At 32.7% G+C, this 17,117-nt stretch overlaps 2 protein-coding genes across 2 annotated transcripts; one reads left to right on the top strand and one right to left on the bottom strand.

The window, feature by feature from the left end:
• Window positions 1-5,274: 5,274 nt before the first annotated feature.
• LOC134261447 (bifunctional purine biosynthesis protein ATIC-like) lies at window positions 5,275-10,137 on the bottom strand. The gene is made up of 11 exons (XM_062743888.1): window positions 10,043-10,137; window positions 8,555-8,681; window positions 8,204-8,280; window positions 7,832-7,898; window positions 7,460-7,547; window positions 7,262-7,341; window positions 6,342-6,414; window positions 6,070-6,226; window positions 5,728-5,853; window positions 5,439-5,546; window positions 5,275-5,279 (listed from the first exon to the last, which is right to left on the bottom strand). Exons 1-11 carry the CDS (start codon window positions 10,065-10,067, stop codon window positions 5,275-5,277), a joined length of 933 nt encoding a protein of 310 aa, XP_062599872.1. The 5' UTR covers window positions 10,068-10,137.
• Window positions 10,138-12,233: 2,096 nt separating this feature from the next.
• On the top strand, window positions 12,234-16,826 carry LOC134261448 (collagen alpha-1(XII) chain-like). The gene is made up of 6 exons (XM_062743889.1): window positions 12,234-12,528; window positions 12,743-12,758; window positions 14,753-14,803; window positions 15,007-15,375; window positions 16,019-16,249; window positions 16,529-16,826. Exons 1-6 carry the CDS (start codon window positions 12,490-12,492, stop codon window positions 16,645-16,647), a joined length of 825 nt encoding a protein of 274 aa, XP_062599873.1. The 5' UTR covers window positions 12,234-12,489; the 3' UTR covers window positions 16,648-16,826.
• The last annotated feature ends 291 nt before the right edge of the window (window positions 16,827-17,117 follow it).

Here is a 17,117-nt window from a genome sequence, read left to right as displayed (position 1 = left end):
CCTATGAACTTCACAATATCCATATGTTATATCCTCATAAGCAATTTTTTAAATCTATATAGCTGGGGATCCAAGATAACTTCACTATTTCTGTGAAATCACAATATCAGTGTTCATACTAAACACGTTTTACTGTACTGTGCATCAAGTAAATTAATGTTTTAATGTTTCAATTTATCATATGACAGAAAGATTTTACTGAATGCTTTCTTTATTTGTTAGTGTTGGAATTAACAATTGTAGCTATTACTGAAAAAAAAACAATAACAAACATATTAAGTCGGGTTATGTGATTTTTGTGCAATATTTTCAGCCATTATTCCCGTATTAATAAAGTTTAAATTTGACAAATTTACGATAAGAAGCGGTCGATAAAAAGTAGAAAATATTCAAAAGATGTTATAATTAATGTGTAACGATATACCTGTTTCCTAGCTGTTACAATGTTTTTCATCATTTCACTATTGATGACAGCATCATTTCTTTTTTGTTGTAACTGTAATCCAAAAACTGTCCTGGTTTCCATAGCTAAGGGTTCATACCCAGGATCAATCTAATGAAATAAACTGAGTACAGTACAGGCAACGCGGATCCCGTATTTCCCGCGTCCCCGCCGCGGTATAATCACAACGCGGTATTTGGCCAGGTAGACAGGTAAACCGCGTTCCCTCCGCGGGAAATTCATCACTTACCTGTCCCCGCCGCGGTTAAATCATCGATCAATTACTGACATTTAGTATCGTAAACAAACGGGAGTTATCTCCCCGAATTGTAATTTGCGAGTTTTCCCTGTAACAAAAAAAAAACAAAAAAAACAAAACAAAACAAAAAAAACCGTGTGTTTATTAATTAATTTAGCTATGAATAGAATTTAAACTAAGAAAAAATAAGTTTATTTTTGTTTCTAAAATTACATATAAATATTTGTAATTGAATAGAAAATTTTATTAAATTGTTACGTCTTTGCAATGGTTAATTATTTTGTGTTATTAAGAATCTATAAAGAAACAAAATTAAATATTAGAAATTTTAATTAGTTTTTTTGGTTAAATCTTCATATTATATGCAAACTGTAATAAATGTTGAACTCAGACTGTTTAAGTTTCGATAAACGATTTTCAACATCCATTTGAAAAAAAGGATGTACATCTTTTCTTCATATTGTTTATGAATTAATTTCGATTTATTGTATATAAAATGTACAGGCTTTTTCTTAAAGTGTAAAATTACCGGAAAACATCCGATGACGAGCATTTGCAGTTACATGTAGTGGGCAAGTGAACTTAAATTTTCTTTATCCAAGATATCAAGAAAAAAAATTCTTTTCTTCTTTATTTCTCGTCGTTTATGTTCTGTTCCCAAATTAAGAAAACTTTTCTTTAATTTATTTCCCTCTTTTATATAAATGTGCAGGCATTTTTCTCAAATTGTCAAATGACCGAAAAGCATTCGATGGCGAGAATTAACTTTGAGCACGTGAACTTTATACAAGAGATCAAGAAAAAATATCGTTTTGTCACCTTCATATTAACATGTATTACTTTTTAAAACAATGTCTTTCTTTTTAATTTTAATATTTCTCGATTTTCGTGTTCAATAGATAAGATAGGATGTGCAGGTGTAATGATAAACTTCACAGACGAAATTACAGTTTATATTAACAAATATTCAATGCAAAAATTCATATATTTTTGTTTTCTTTGACAAATTCTGTTTCTTTGTGTATTAAGTATTAGCCGCGATCATTTCCTGTGTATAGGGATTAGCAGTGCCTGAGCAGGAAACGACATGCCCTGGGGGTTTCACACCTGTCTTAGAGTATACCTTGGGTAACGCTCGCTGGATGTGCACATCGTTGTCTAGCCATTCAACAACACATTTGATTCATTGTTTAAATATTATTTCATCGATATCATTTTCAGATGCGATATTAGCCTTGGAATTTGTATCAAATTATTGTTGCTTTTTTTTTTTTAAACGGAGTGTATAAAAAGAATAAAAGTAAAAAAAAACTTTTAAAACAAATGAATGAAGTATTTCATTTTGATATTAATTCAGCAGGCACACAACATTGAATAAACTTTGAATCAAAGTAGATTTTGAAAATTTGTATCAACGTTGAAGTCTTAACATTGAATCAACATTGATTATCAACGTTGATTATATGTTGAAAAACAGTTGATTCAACATTTATTCAATTATTTATTTTGGAAAGGGGGGTGTCATATAGTATTAATATACTTACTTAAAATTTCAACCGTTTCATTTCACGGATGCTAAGATGCCTTCATAATTATTGAAGGGATAGCGACCCTTTGATAAGACGGATAACATTCAAAGTACAGAATAGTAATACTACTCACAGTTTTCTTAATAAGTTTCCTGGGACCTCGGAGTAGTTATTTTGATGAGATCAAACATAATGATGGAAACATTACTTTCTATTTCTTTTGCAAATTTCATTGTAATTCTTTTATTATATTTAATAATAAAACATCCAACATCAAATGCCTTATAAATTGAATAAGAAGTACCATTTTCAAAATAGTTTAATATTTCAAGTACTTGATACAGTATTTTAATTAGAATGACTTTTTTCACATAAAGAAAGATTTAGAAGAAAGATTACTCCTCATCACAAATATATTTTTTTTCTTACAACCACTTACAACACTGTTATTTTCTGACTAAGGAAACATCGCATCATGATGTTTTCTAAAATGATCTAAATAGGTATAATAGTAAGTATTATTTTCATATGCACCTCATATATTACATTTAATGTTGTGGTAATAAATCGTTACTCTTTCTATTCTCTGTGTTCAATTTCTTCATTTCATGATCTGCACATAAAAATCATTTCCGAAAAAATAAGTAGCGCTTTATACTTCAAACTATTTTCCATGTGACTCCAATGTAATTGTTGTTTATAAAAATCAATATTACAAATTTAAAACTTTCTAAGGTGAAATTTATAGCAGAGGAACGGTATATCACTATATAAAAAAAATTGTATACTAGTATTATAAACAGTTAGTGTTTAATTTCCTATCAATAGTTAATTGTGTTACAATAATTTTCACCAAAATACATTTTATAAATTAATCATGTTACAAAACCCGAGCATTTACAAACGTCTTGTATTTCACATGTGGTCATGAAAAAGTCATGAACATGAAACCATTCCAAGGTAAGATGCACTTCTTATACGGTACAACTTTTTGATGCACCAGATATTCATTTCGACAAATAATGTCTCTTCAAGTATGTCTCTTCAATGATACTAGTACTCTGACATGCCGAAATGTTTTCTTTAAAGAGTTTTTTTTAATTAAATCTTGGTGTTGAGTCCTAAGGGTTGTGTTATGCTGTCTTTTTGAATATTTTCCGGATGTCCTACTGCGTATCCTCTTAATTCATACTTTGGCAAATTCGTACTGAATTCATATTTATCATTGAATGTGTAAAATTTCTATATTTACTATACTTGTTAGTTATAATAGTTAGTAATGATATACGGTAGTGCGACTTTGTCAAGTCCGACCTCGTTATGGTCCGACAGTGTTATAGTCCGACACTATCATAGTCCAAAGTATCTATCAGCGCAAAATAGGATTGGCCCGCTCAGCGAAGATCCGACGTTGAATCAATATTGGCAATTCAACTCAATTTCAATGTTGATTCAACGTTAAATTTTCAACGTTGAAAAATCAACATTGAATCAATATTGTATCTAGATTTATCAACGTCTAAACGCAACTTCAACTAATATTCAACGTTTAAACAACGTTGTGTGCCTGCTGATTCACATGATTTTAGTATTTTTCGAAAAGAGCAGAAAATAGAAATACATTCAAATACTAGCTATGATATTATTGATATTCTGAATAGAATGACCTGTGATTATTTTATTAACAATACCCCCCCCCCCAAAAAAAAAAAAAAAAAAACAAATAAAAATCGTCAATATTTAGTTCATAGTCTTACAGTGTAGCGCATAATAATAGAACAACGGTATTCCTACACTTACGCGTGTTTTGTTAAAATTTAATTGTAATTATGTATCACTATTTATCATCGTTTTTCATGCTATTATTTATAACAGATATGTTTACAAAAGTAACGGTAGTTTTAAATGAAACCAAATGACTGATATAATCTCACAGATAAATAAACACATAGCTACAAGTAACTGCAACTGCACGGGTTCATTGTGAACACCGGATTACAGTGCATATAAAGAGAAGCGATATCATGGCATTTAAAGTTTAATTATACCTTTTTAGCAATTTGAAGATCATTTGGGGTGGTATTATTGATTTTGAAAATAAACTTTAAGTTAATATATTCGATAAATTATTCGACTTTATTTCATCCTATACTGTACATGTATTACTGTTAACAGACGTGTTTGAGAATTAATTAAATTTGAGTGACTATTGGTAAAACAAAAGAAGATGTTTTTTATTAAACAATATGATAAAACTTAAAAAATGAATTTTTAAAGAATCCATGTAATGGTATAAATCTATAATATCAATGTGCTCGTAATCCCCCTCCCTCATTTCGACACGATTAAAAATCGACAATACTTTACAAGTAAGAACATCTTAGCTGAAGAATAACGGTAGCTGGCCCCGCCGCGGTGTAAACACGGTCTCAGGTAGCACCGCGATCAAAACCCGCGACGGTGTAACGCGGAAAGGATTAATACACCGCGGAGGGGACGCGGTCTAATACGGGATCCGCGTTGCCTGTACTGTAAGTCACCAAATGAAATTAAAATAAATTTCATTAGATTTCATTAAATTTAATTAGTTTAATTTTAAAAACAAATTCATTTTAACAAGGTAAAGATTTGAAGACACTGCATTTGAAAGTTTCTACCTGAAGAATGCAGTATTTGCCTCCCTTTTTCTTCTTCAGAATTTCTAAGGCCTCTGGGAGGTACCCTGGTGCAATGATTCCATCAGACACCTGAAATAATATAAGAGCTTGAAACCTACTCATGCCCTGGAAGAAAATTACCATGCCAGAATTATGTGAAGTTGATATTAGGAACAAAATGCAATGAATGACACACTACTTGTGTTATTTTCAAACAGGAAAAAACAAAATCATTTTTTTTTTTTTAGAAAATGAAATACAGTTAGAAGTGAAAGTGACCTCTCTGGAGATGATTTTAGCAGTGGGTACATCACAGGGGTCGGAGAGTGAGATAAATCTCCAAAGGAAGGACATCCTATCAGCTCCTTAAGTAAGAAAATCAAAATCTCAATCTGTCAATATGAAGCCAACAAGCTTTTCGATTCTTAAGATCAGATACACTATGTAAGTGCCCGTATTTCCACAATAATATATTACAACGAACTTTCTCATCTGATCATAAATGAACATTGTGTGAAAGAAAAGGTCCCTCCATGTATCGATATACTTACCCCGGGCCCTTGCATAGGCTTCTGCTAAGGGAGATAAATCCTCCATGTCTTCCACCATACACACTTTTTTGTCAGTCTCTGACATCCCTTGGCCACCAACAGCAGCACCTATCAACAAGTCAGATTATGCTCGTCTTTTTTTTCAAAAAAATTGTACATAAGAAATTTTTATCAATTAACCTTCGATTCAAATTTGAAAGGTTTTTGAATATTTAAATATTTGGAGGAAAAAAGGAACATTATTTCAATTTTTTTTCCTGAAGTGGTGTCCCCTTCTGAGAAAACCTACCTGCTGGGCTGACATGTTTAAATGATGTGGCTGCTGGTTTTCCTAATGCTGCCTTTAGCTCTCTTACAAGCTGCCAACCGTTTAAAGCATCCAAAAGATTGATGAACCCTGGGGATCCATTCACAACTAAAAGAATAGTAAGAGATATGTACCTTTTGTTTATTAAAAAATTCATATTTTCAGTAAAAATTGAATGGGCGTTTTAAGGAATAAGTAATATGTACCTTTGAGTGTGTTTACAGTTTTTATACATTTGGGTGTATATAGTAAGAGTTGTGTAGCTTTGAATGTGCTCAGTAAGAGTTGTGTACCTTTGAACTGTGTTCAGTAAGAGTTATGTACCTTTGAGAGGGAGCTCAGCAAGGTTGGTTGATATCTGCGCCGGCTTTTGATGAGGATTCATCCCATACCTCAGACTTAGCTGGGAGGTTCCAGAGCTATACTGACGCCTGAAGTAGTCTGATATAGCAGCATCATAGTCAGCTGTGTGGTTAAAGGCCTAAAGCAGGAATTATTCATAGTTAAATAAAGTATGAATAGTGATAAACAGTATGATTAATCAATATCTATATGGCTTTTTCTTTCTAGCACAATGTGATAAGGAAGACTTTCACCTTCACTGCCAACATTTTCCTAGTTTCCAGAGTTGTATCTTTACTTGGTGAATTGGACAACTCATCCAGAACCCTGTTCATGAAAATTCAACATAATCAGTAAATATTGTTATTCATTCTAGAGTATAAATGGGAACAAAAATCAGTAAATTTTCATCACCTTTACTGATGTTGGAAAATTTGAACTATGCCAACACCAAAATTCTTCTTGTCTCGACATACTTACTTAAGGATCATGCAATATGATTGCAAAATCTGCCAAATCAAATAGTAATATGTTTGGATGTTTTGCTCCATCTTATGTTCTATAATAAGCTGGGTGTAAATTTATTTGAAGTGGTGCTCTTACCTATTATAGTTCTCTGGGTCACACCCTCATATGGTTTTGGAGTGAAGTGGTTCCCCTACTTACCTGTTATAGTACTCTGGGTCACAAATCACAGACTCGTGCAGTTATTGGTTTGAACTGGCACCCCTACTTACCAGTTATAGTCCTCTGGGTCATAGATTAAAGAAACCCCCTTGTGGTTCTTGGTTTGAAGTGGTGACCTTACTCACCTATTATAGTCCTCTGGGTCTCAGATTACAGACACCCTCATGTGGTTCTTGACTTGAAGTGGTGTTCTTACCTGTTATAGTCCTCTGAATAACAGATTACAGACATCTTCATGTGGTTCTTGAAGTGGTGCCTTTAGTTACCTGTTAATGTCTTCTGGGTCACAGATTACAGACACCCTCTTGCAGTTCTTCATTTGAAGTGGTGCCCTTACTTAACTGTTATTGTCCTCTGGGTCCCTGATCCCAGACCTCATGTGGTTCTTGACATGAAGTGGTACCTCCACTTACCTGTTGAAGTATTCCAAGTCACAGATTACAGACATCCTCATGTGGTTTTGGTGTAAATTGGTACCCTTACGCACCTGTTATAGTCCTCTGGGTCACAAATCACAGACACCCTCATGTGGTTCTTGGCTGCAGCCCTCAGCAGTGTCACCCCACCCTGGAATATTAAGTTTTAAAAAAAACATTTTACTTTTTTGCTTCATGTACTGTCTTGTTAAGGACTATGAAGATGCTTTTTAAACAAATTTCTCTTTCATCAATCAAAGCATCTTACCAATATCAATCTGCTCCACTGCCTTCTCAATCAGAACATGAGGATCAGCGACTGTCTTGACAAAGGGGTACAGGTTACACACTACCAGCCTGTCAACAAAGTATAAAATGGATCTTGTTTAATATCTGTCAGGCTACTTCAGATTCTGTAAAAATTCACAATATCCATGTTCGTACTAAATGAGTTTTACTGTAATTGCTCTTAAAAATTTATGATAAATTAAAACCCTATATGATATGTTTTTCTGTGTTTAGTTGCAGTTTTTTATCTGCTTAGTACAGAGCTGTATTATGTATTTTCCTAATTGCTAGGGTCATTTTAAGGCATATTAGCTTTAGTTTTAGTAAAGTTACAGACATAACCGTGAATATACCTGATCATCTCAATGTTCTGTGTTTTCAAGTCACTTTGGTCAGAATCAGTTAATCTGGACAGAATTCCTACAAGTAATAAATGCCAAACATGTGGGGAGAATGTGCCAGCATATTTTATATTCAGAATAAAATAATGTTAAAAAAAAATGGTTAATCTTCAGTATCAAATCACAGATTTCTAAAATCATTTCAGCATTTATAGGTAGTCATCTTTTATTATATTAACAAACAAAATTTTATAATAATGCAGTAACAACAAAAAGATATTTAGAACTAAATCTCTTTCAGATATTCCTTAACATTGAATGAGTTTTCAACATTTAAACTTAAGGTATAAGGAAATGTAAAGTAATAAGTCATTCCAAACTTACCTCCATGAACTGTGGGGTGTAGAGTCTTGACCCTCCCTCCAAGCATTTCAGGGGCACCTGTGATTTCTGACACATCACTGAAAGGTAATATACTTCTTATAATGGTAATTAAGTTTTTATATTATATAATGAAATGCACAACAATAAATTCAGGACTGAATGACATTTGAGAATGATACAGATCTTTTTTCTTTAAAGCATTGTTTGCTGAATACAGAAGTATGAGTTTCATTTCCCATAATACAGTATCAATGAATCCATTTCATTCAAAATTTCATTAAGTTGACTTGTTGTTTCTTACAATTTCAATATAGTCTCAAACATATAAATAAATGGGTTGTCTATTTCTACCTGACAGGTATCCCAGCATCCCTAATACACTTGGCCGTCCCTCCTGATGCCACAAGCTTCAGACCAAGGGCAGATAACTTCTGTGCGAATTCTGTCAAGCCAGTTTTGTCTGATACACTTAAAAGAGCTGAAAGTAAAAAGCTAAAAATTCAGTGGATTCTGATGGATAGACCTCATTAATTTTCCAATTGCCTGCAACAAGTAAAATTGATATGACAAGTGAAAACTAAGGGGTACATGTGCAGGCAATATAAGTCAAAACGACACCCCCCCCCAACCCCCCCAGGTTTTTTACCTTTGTATTGAGAACATGTTAAAAATGGACAGCTGTTTATTGTTTCATTTAATATTAGTGTTAATTTCACTTTTTGCCAACAGCTAACCTGTGAAACTGGATTAAAGCCTATGAAATAATGTTTGGCAATGTTTTAAGAATTTTTAACCAATGGAAAAGCGGAAATAAAATTAATTTTGATCCCTGCTTCTGAAGTATAAGTTAATTGCAGCCAATTTGCAGGCAAATCTTAAAAAAATTATGGGTTAGGATAGAAGGGGGGAGGGGGTGTCTGTTTTTTCCCCTCAATTTCTCCACCCTCAAAGTAATTTGAATTCATTCTCATTTACCACATCCTTATATCATGTTACCTACATCATTTTGTGACTTATCAATTATTACTATGCTGAAAATTATATGATAGCTCCTCACAGTGTGAACAAAACAGGGAAAAAATGCACCATCAGTTAAAAACAGCCAAAAAAAGCAGTTGTTAACATGCAGGCAATGATTTGCGTGAAAGCCTTGAAAGGTGTCGATTGACAAAACATGATAGATAGTACATATAGGTCTATTGTACATGTACAGCATAGTTAAGGCCATTCTAAGTTTTTTTTGTGCCCTGATTTTTTACACACCAGAGGGAATAATTAACAAACAAACAAAACTAGGAGTCTTGAAATTATTTTCTTTTCTGCAAAACATTCTAAATCTTTCAATTTCAAATAATTGTCTAAAAGTAGAAATGAAAACTTTTTGATTTTACTTGGAGTAGATCTTTGAGAAAAAATAAACTAATATAGAGTTTAATCCTTTGGATAACATTATTTTTCTGATTAATAAAGTCTTTGTGTTAAAATTTTTGACTTGTATGTTTATAGTGAATAGGTAATTAGGTTAGGTACATGTAAGTCAGTGTGTGTGTGTGCGCGGGGGGGGGGGGGGGGGGACTGAGAAAACTTTAAATGGCCTTATTTTGTCCAGCTTGTGACATAAGTTATTGACAAAGTCACGAAAGTGCATAAGAAATATGCTGACAATGATTCTAAGACCGTCAACAAGGGTAATGACTTAGCTCTCAGGTCAACCACGTGTGATCTCACAAAAGATTAAGAAGTGTAAACATAAAAATACCACGCTTTTACCAATTGTAAAAGCCACAAGAATGTGTTATAAATGAAAAAGGTGAAATATCAAAGATTTTTTTAACTTACCTAAATTTCCAGCGCTGTTTGCCATGGTTTAAAATTCAGACACTGAAACTGCATGCAACCCACGTGTGAAGAAAAACATTATCTGGTTCCCGCGAAACTTCACGCCTGAAAGAATTTGCAAAAAGAACCAGTTTTTTTTTTTCAAGAGAGAGGGGAACCAGAGCTCTAACAGACCTAAAACATGTAGCTGCTGGGGTTCCGGGCAAGATTTTATAATTTTTGCCAAAACAGATAAAAAAAACCCTTAATGCCTATTAAAAAAAAACCCATCCACGTCACATTTTGTCCTCTAAAGTTTTTTCATTCTAAATTTATTTTATGAATTTTGATTATTAATTGTCTAAAAAATTTAAATGAAATATATTATTTGATGGAGTACGACCCTCACATTTTTACTTGACTTAGACTGTTAGATTGCAGAAGAACTTAGTAAGTATAGAACGAGCGACGAGTGAAGACCCCCCCCCCCCCATTCTGTGCATAACAGTCATTCTACAAAACATGTCCAATTAAGATTTTTCTATGTCGCTTACAAATATACCGTTCTAATATCCTGACTACACATATTATGATCGATAAGTCTCAATATACACACACGGTTTTTGAATATTTATCTAATGTGCGGTTCAAGACTGACGTTTTGATAAAAAATAATGTTGAAAAACTGCAAATCCTCACTATGTGTCGCTTCATTTCATGTCATTCATTTACAATTTCAAGATGAAATTCTCAGTCGTAAAAGAGTTCCAAACAGATTGCGATGAATGTTAAAAAAAGTTTTTTTATCCTGTATAAAAAGAAACCAAACCACTTCTCGCAAAGAAATGCATGCATCTTCTTTCATGCGAAATCATTGCATGTTGCTAAAAATCCATTAACTTCCATAACGATTTTGTTTTAAATTTCATGATTAGAAAGCAGATTTCAAAAAGAACTGAAACCCATCTGAAAGTGACCACGGAATCTTATATCTTTGATTCTAGTAGTGAGTCAGCTATTTTAGACGATTACATTCTCGAAATATTAAAACAAAATTAATTACAGAAAAACTGTTGTCTCCCTTAAAAATTTAACTTCCGTAACGGTAATTCAGGAAAGTTTTTGCATTAAAGGTATACAATTTTTTTATTATTTTGGGAGCGAAATGCTTCATACTTTTATTTAAAATCCTAACACAATCTTTGATTTTAACTATCGCCGAGATAGAAAATTTTAACTTTTATTGCTGGGGAATTAACTTCCGTAACGCTAACATCCGTAACGATATTTTCACCGAAATTTGAATTTAATTTCGGATTCATGCGAAAATTACTGAATCATATTTTAGTGTTATATACTGAACATCAGAAACAAAAAAAATGGTCTTGATCAAGCATTAACTTCAATGTCATATAAAAATTGTTGCAAAAATTGAACGATGCCAGCAAGTTCACTGATATGTCCTTAAGAAAATTATGATGTTCATTTTGTTTTTTAAGAAATATTTTTTTTCATGTTTTATATCTTGAATTGGTCCATTTATCGTATAAGAAAGACTAAGTATTTCTTGTATGTGAAACTACAGAATTTAAAAACAGATTGTCACCCCTCCCCCACTTCGTGCCTGTAGAGATTAATATACCTATATTCTGGGATTTTGTCGTAAAACCAGCAAACTATCCAAGATTTTTTATTTGAATAAGCGGAACAAAGTGTCAAAACTAAAATTAGAATATTTACCACAAGATCTATAATTAATTTTAAACATATTCTTGTTTTGATATTAAATTCATTTTTTCAAAGTATTTATCCCTTCATGTGTTAAACAGACATTATTTTTAAATATTGAAAGTCTTTATATCATTGCTGATTTTTAAATTACAATGTAAATTATTATCTGAAGATCATTAGCTTCAATTTTAACGACCTACTCCTGTTTGAAACATTTTTTACTAAATCACAAACACTTTCACGACTTTATAGTACTGAAAATCCTTCGCCACTTCATAAGACATCAATAAATGAGATTAATAAGGATTAATCTAAATGAATTTTAATATTGTTGAGAGCTTTCACACTCTTGCCAAAGTTTGTGGTAAAATATTTTTCTTTGATTTTTCAAAAATTAAAAGCATTCATACTGACCACCTGAAATTAATCATATTAAAATCCAATTAATTCAGACATTTAAACAAAAATGACAAGGCTTTGGGGTTAGGTAAACAGTACACGCTAACGATATCGGCTTCATTGATAGAAGAATTTCATTCTATCCGGATTTTTCCGTCAATCCGTTTAACGGTGTAAGTGGTCATAACAGACCAAGTGTACAAATTTAAGCCAAATTAAGATAATCTGGAGTCTTTTAAAAATAGGGTCCCATGAAGTAATAGCTCGGCATGATGTTATCACAATGTTTCAAATACGCAAACGAGCTATAATCAACATACACTGCCTTGATTTCCATTATGGATAACTATAATGTATATATTAACATTTTATCTTTGGTAAGTAGAAGATGTATTCATTGATTTATTTTGACCAAATTAAGTTTTTTCTCTTTTAAAACTAATTTAAACAGAAAATATCTGTAATATAATGCTTCATTTAAAACAATTTATTAGATGCATACATGTTCCAATTCGCAAAGTGTAAAAGTTCTCCTAAATTTGAAATTTTCTATGCATTTTTTGAAAATCTGTTTCACATTTTCTATTGTAGATACTCATTTGGCTAGGTAAGCCTTTTTTTGTCTATGTATATGATGTACTAACACTTTCGCATTTTTGAATAATTATTTTTAGGGGAGGGGGTGTAGATTTGAACGTTCTGTTGTAAATTGAAAAAAATATTAATGTACCTGTTTGTTTGATTATATGTGCCTACTAGCACTTTTCCAAAAAATATTAATATAAATTATGATAAAGAAAAACGAATACGAGAAGGCCATCACATTGTTAAGATGGAGGCAGCAAAAACTGCAATTCTTGCTTTTACATGTGCATCCATTAAACCACAGCTTACACCATGATAAAAACGAAAATACATGTATAAGCAATTTTAAAAGCATATTTTATTCGAGAATATTACATCTCTTGATCATGAAACGCCACAAACAAGGTATACAAGCAATAAATCCATAAGGACATAAATACTCACAAAATTTAAGGAAAGGATAATATTTTGCCATTATGGAAAATATATGCAATATGAACATTCAATTTTTCGCCCATCCTATATAACAATTCTTAACAAGGGTTTTAAAAAAGTCCATGTAAGAAAGTAAGCATAATTTTCATAAGAACACTAATGGGTATAGTTTTCTATAAAATATAGTAAGAACTTCTTTACTAGATGTCGAAAATTTATATTTGATGGGGGGGGGGGGGGGCAACAAAACCATGTTTTTTATATTTATTATATATATATTATTATGTGTTTTGAAAAAACGTTAAAAATATAATTTGTAATTGTCCAAAAAGCTTATTACTGTTTTACAATGTTCCTGTGTGTTTCATATTAAGAAAACAGTTCCATTTTGATGGTTTATCTTCTGAAAGTTACAGAATAATGAACACACTAATTACATGTAGTATTTCAAACCAACGATGGGTCTGCAAGATTTTAGTAAACTTCAATGTACTTAAAATTATTATACAAAAATAATATTGACTCCTTACTGATCCGGACAGCAAAACTAAATGGCTCTCAAGTTTAAATTGTTACTTTGTTGTGCTACACTAACGAGATGTATGGTAGCAATGTGTATTAAGGTAATGACAGAAGCAGGTTTTTGTTTAACTATCCTATATACCAACAAAACACGGTGAGAGGGGACTAAGCCGAAAAGTTTTCACTTAGAGTGGCGTAATTCTGAAGTGTTGATTTTAAAGATTTTTCGCAAAGATAGTTTGCTTATCCATGAAGAAAGATGGAGCAAGCAGAAATTCTATAATTTTGCTGGTATCTTGCAATAAATGGTATACACGATGTCGATCAAAAAAGTTTACTCGTTTGGTCAGATGTGGATACAGGCGTACTTAAAAATACCAAGGAACTTTTGGAAAAGAAAACACCAAATTTTACCAGAATTAAAAACATAAAAACTTCCTACTTTTCAACTCTGTATGCAGCCATTCCCCACATTAAATTAAAGTTTAGGCATTTTGATATCATTGACAGTTGCTTTTTCAGTAAAAACGCTAAGTATGTAACGTCGAGAATGCAACGCCTTATTGAAAGTCCAAGGATAACAGAGAATTGTAGAGAAATCTACTATTTCTATTCTTATGTTGACAGGATATATCCCAGTGAGGTTGAAATTAAAGATTTAAGTCTGACATATTGTTTCATATTTGGATATTTTACCAGAAAATGCGTTAATAGTAACACAACAACCGAGACTTTTACTTACTTTTTTCAACTTCCCTTACTTATCTAGCAATATACTCTCATCACCCGCGCATGGGGTTAATATCTCTCAGTTGATTCGATAAATAAGAGCCTGCTCTACGTACGAAAAATTTCTGAAACGAGGTTTAAGTTATTGACAAACAAGTTGATGAAACGAGAATATCAGTTGCATTGTTTAAAAGAATGCAACTGCATAATAAAGGTAGCCAAATGTAAACATTATTCATGTATACTTGAATGTTGTATAATGTACTGAAATCAAAACTTTATTTCCAGTCAAATTAAGAAATCATTTATTACGATTAATTTATATTCTAGGTAACACAGACTCACAACTGATCTTTAACCTCGCCGAGTCTTCGAGTACAGGTACAGTTGTAGACATAAAACATATACATGTAGTCATACCTTCGTAAATGCAAACGCATTAATAGACTATAAAAACTTAATATTACAGGTCAAATTAATTTAGTACATATAACCTTCCGGTCTGTGCCTTATATTTTTGTGTCTTTAATTTGAATTAGAAGTATTTTATGAACCCCACCTCCTTTTTTGATACTTGACAACAGATTGTTCTCAGGATGCCGACATTGCATTCCTTATCGACACCTCCAGAAGTCTTGGTCTACAGGCGTACCAAAAGGAGCTACACTTCGTGGAGCGGGTCTTAGAGCGATACGAGATAGGACCGAACAAAACCAAAGTAGCCGTGATAACCTTCAGTGCTGGCAGCAAACTGGAGTTCGACTTTAACCGATATCAGACGAAGGATGAGGTACTGAGGGCCATTAGGAGTATCCCGTACACGGACGGAATGTGTACCACTATATATAGGGCACTGAAGCAAGCTAGAGAGGAAGTGTTTGTTCCAAAGGCCGGCGACAGAGAAAACGTCAAGAATCTGGCCGTCATTCTGACAGACGGAGAGACAAACCCAGGTACGTATTAGCACGGAATCAAATCTTTTTATTACCTTACAAAAGAGGAGCCTCCATTTGTTTCATATTTAATAACAAATTGCATGAATATTCCCCAATCGTTCATTTAAATTGAATGCTTTTCAAATCTGCATTGAAAAACTATTATAAGGACTCATCACGCCTGAGAAATTGTGCACATGTGTAAACTATTTAAAAAACATACTGAATATTTCAAGAGTACCTTAACATCCTGGCTACATCTGATTTGTTGAACATTCATTTTATTTCAATTCCACATTGAATATTTTAATACGTACATCATGAATAAGAACCAGCAAGATCAACGCAAAGCGGAGCATCCATTTGCAAAAAAGCATTTATTAAACAAAGCACTATTCAACATCGATTCCAATGCAAATTACCTCACTTCCGTTTAGCACAAAGGACCAAGTAACCCCCACACACGCTATCATTACTATACCCCCCTCCCAACATCGTTACGAGGAGATAAAACATATGTAGATCCACAAAATGTTGCCTTTGTTTCAACTCTAAACGTGTTTGATTGTCTTTCTTGCATGAACTCTGTCTCTGCAAGAGTAACCGATTTAGTCATCTTTATGTTAAAATACTAAGTAAATGGTGAATTTGGCACACATAGGTAGGTACGATCTCTTTACTTTCCCGATGGCTAAGTCCCTGACGAGACAGGAAGCTAACGATTTGAAGTTTCACGGCGTGGAGGTGTTCGGTATTGGGGTGGGACATCGGGTGGACCACGTGGAGATGATCGGGATATCGAGTGGCGCCAGGAATTACTACCGCGTGGACGACATCGACGACTTAGAGAAATCCAGACTGTTCCACGTACTTCTTAACAAAGTCTGCGCAAGTAAGCCCTGTTTGCCACTTACTAGTAATTTGTAATCATTCTAAAAAATTTTAATTTATATAAGTATTAAAGTGTTTTCATATACAAGTAAATGTCAAATTAATGCATGTATTGAATGTTTGGAAGAGCAATCACGGGTTTATTAGGGTTAGTCTGAATTTTGTCAAAGTATGATTTCTGTTGGAAACTATTTTTTGCTTTGGTAGCCAAGAACGTTTTGACAAGAATTCATTAAAAGCTGCATTTTGTGATAATCTTACTGTTTTTCTAATTTTTTAGGTCCTCTAAGACGGCGTAGGTACATGTGTACTTCTTTGTTCACGATTTTATTGCGAGCACTCTTATACTCGTTCACTTTGTGTTGCATTGCACTGTACTGGTATACGTATGCCAATTGATGCTCTTTTACATTTAAGCACACTAAGTACAGAATATCAAGAGGAAAACAAATGTTGAATATTTAATATATAACAATTGTGTTTTTAAATATATGGAAGACAATTTTATAAAGGAAACTAAATGCAAACATAACAAAATAATGACAGAAATCATCTTTTCGATTTCAAACCTCATTTTCTTCTCCGACAAATCTCTATATTGTATAGGATTTTTTTAATTTGATATCTGTAAATACATTTTGTCCTAAACTTTTTAAAGCATTTTTCAAGATGCATGTTCATAAAATTAACAGACATGTTGGTAAAACAGGGTGTATGTCCTAAATATTTGCAAAATTAAAACCCTAGTAATTGATAGGAACTCAGGATTAAGTTCATGAAACAAAATAATTTTCAATCAGATTAAATCACAGGGGCCGGTAACATACTGTTTTTGATTTTACGTAATCACTATATACATGTATATACAA

Source organism: Saccostrea cucullata, unplaced genomic scaffold (genome assembly GCF_032062105.1).
Source record: "Saccostrea cucullata isolate Sc308-1 unplaced genomic scaffold, CSIRO_AGI_Scuc_v1 ctg12105, whole genome shotgun sequence".
Classification (NCBI taxonomy): domain Eukaryota; kingdom Metazoa; phylum Mollusca; class Bivalvia; order Ostreida; family Ostreidae; genus Saccostrea; species Saccostrea cuccullata.
This window is presented reverse-complemented; position numbering and strand designations above follow the sequence as displayed.

Excerpts from the sequence above, each read along its gene's own strand:
- LOC134261447 (XM_062743888.1), bottom strand. The coding sequence starts at position 10,067 with ATGGCAAACAGCGCTGGAAATTTAG. Across the intron at positions 8,682-10,042 it reads AAACAGCGCTGGAAATTTAG|CTCTTTTAAGTGTATCAGAC; the intron begins GTAAGTTAAAAA and ends TTTTACTTTCAG. Across the intron at positions 5,854-6,069 it reads TGCTGAGCTCCCTCTCAAAG|TTGTGAATGGATCCCCAGGG; the intron begins GTACATAACTCT and ends CTATTCTTTTAG.
- LOC134261448 (XM_062743889.1), top strand. The coding sequence starts at position 12,490 with ATGGATAACTATAATGTATATATTAACATTTTATCTTTG. Across the intron at positions 14,804-15,006 it reads CGCCGAGTCTTCGAGTACAG|ATTGTTCTCAGGATGCCGAC; the intron begins GTACAGTTGTAG and ends ACTTGACAACAG. Across the intron at positions 16,250-16,528 it reads TCTTAACAAAGTCTGCGCAA|GTCCTCTAAGACGGCGTAGG; the intron begins GTAAGCCCTGTT and ends CTAATTTTTTAG.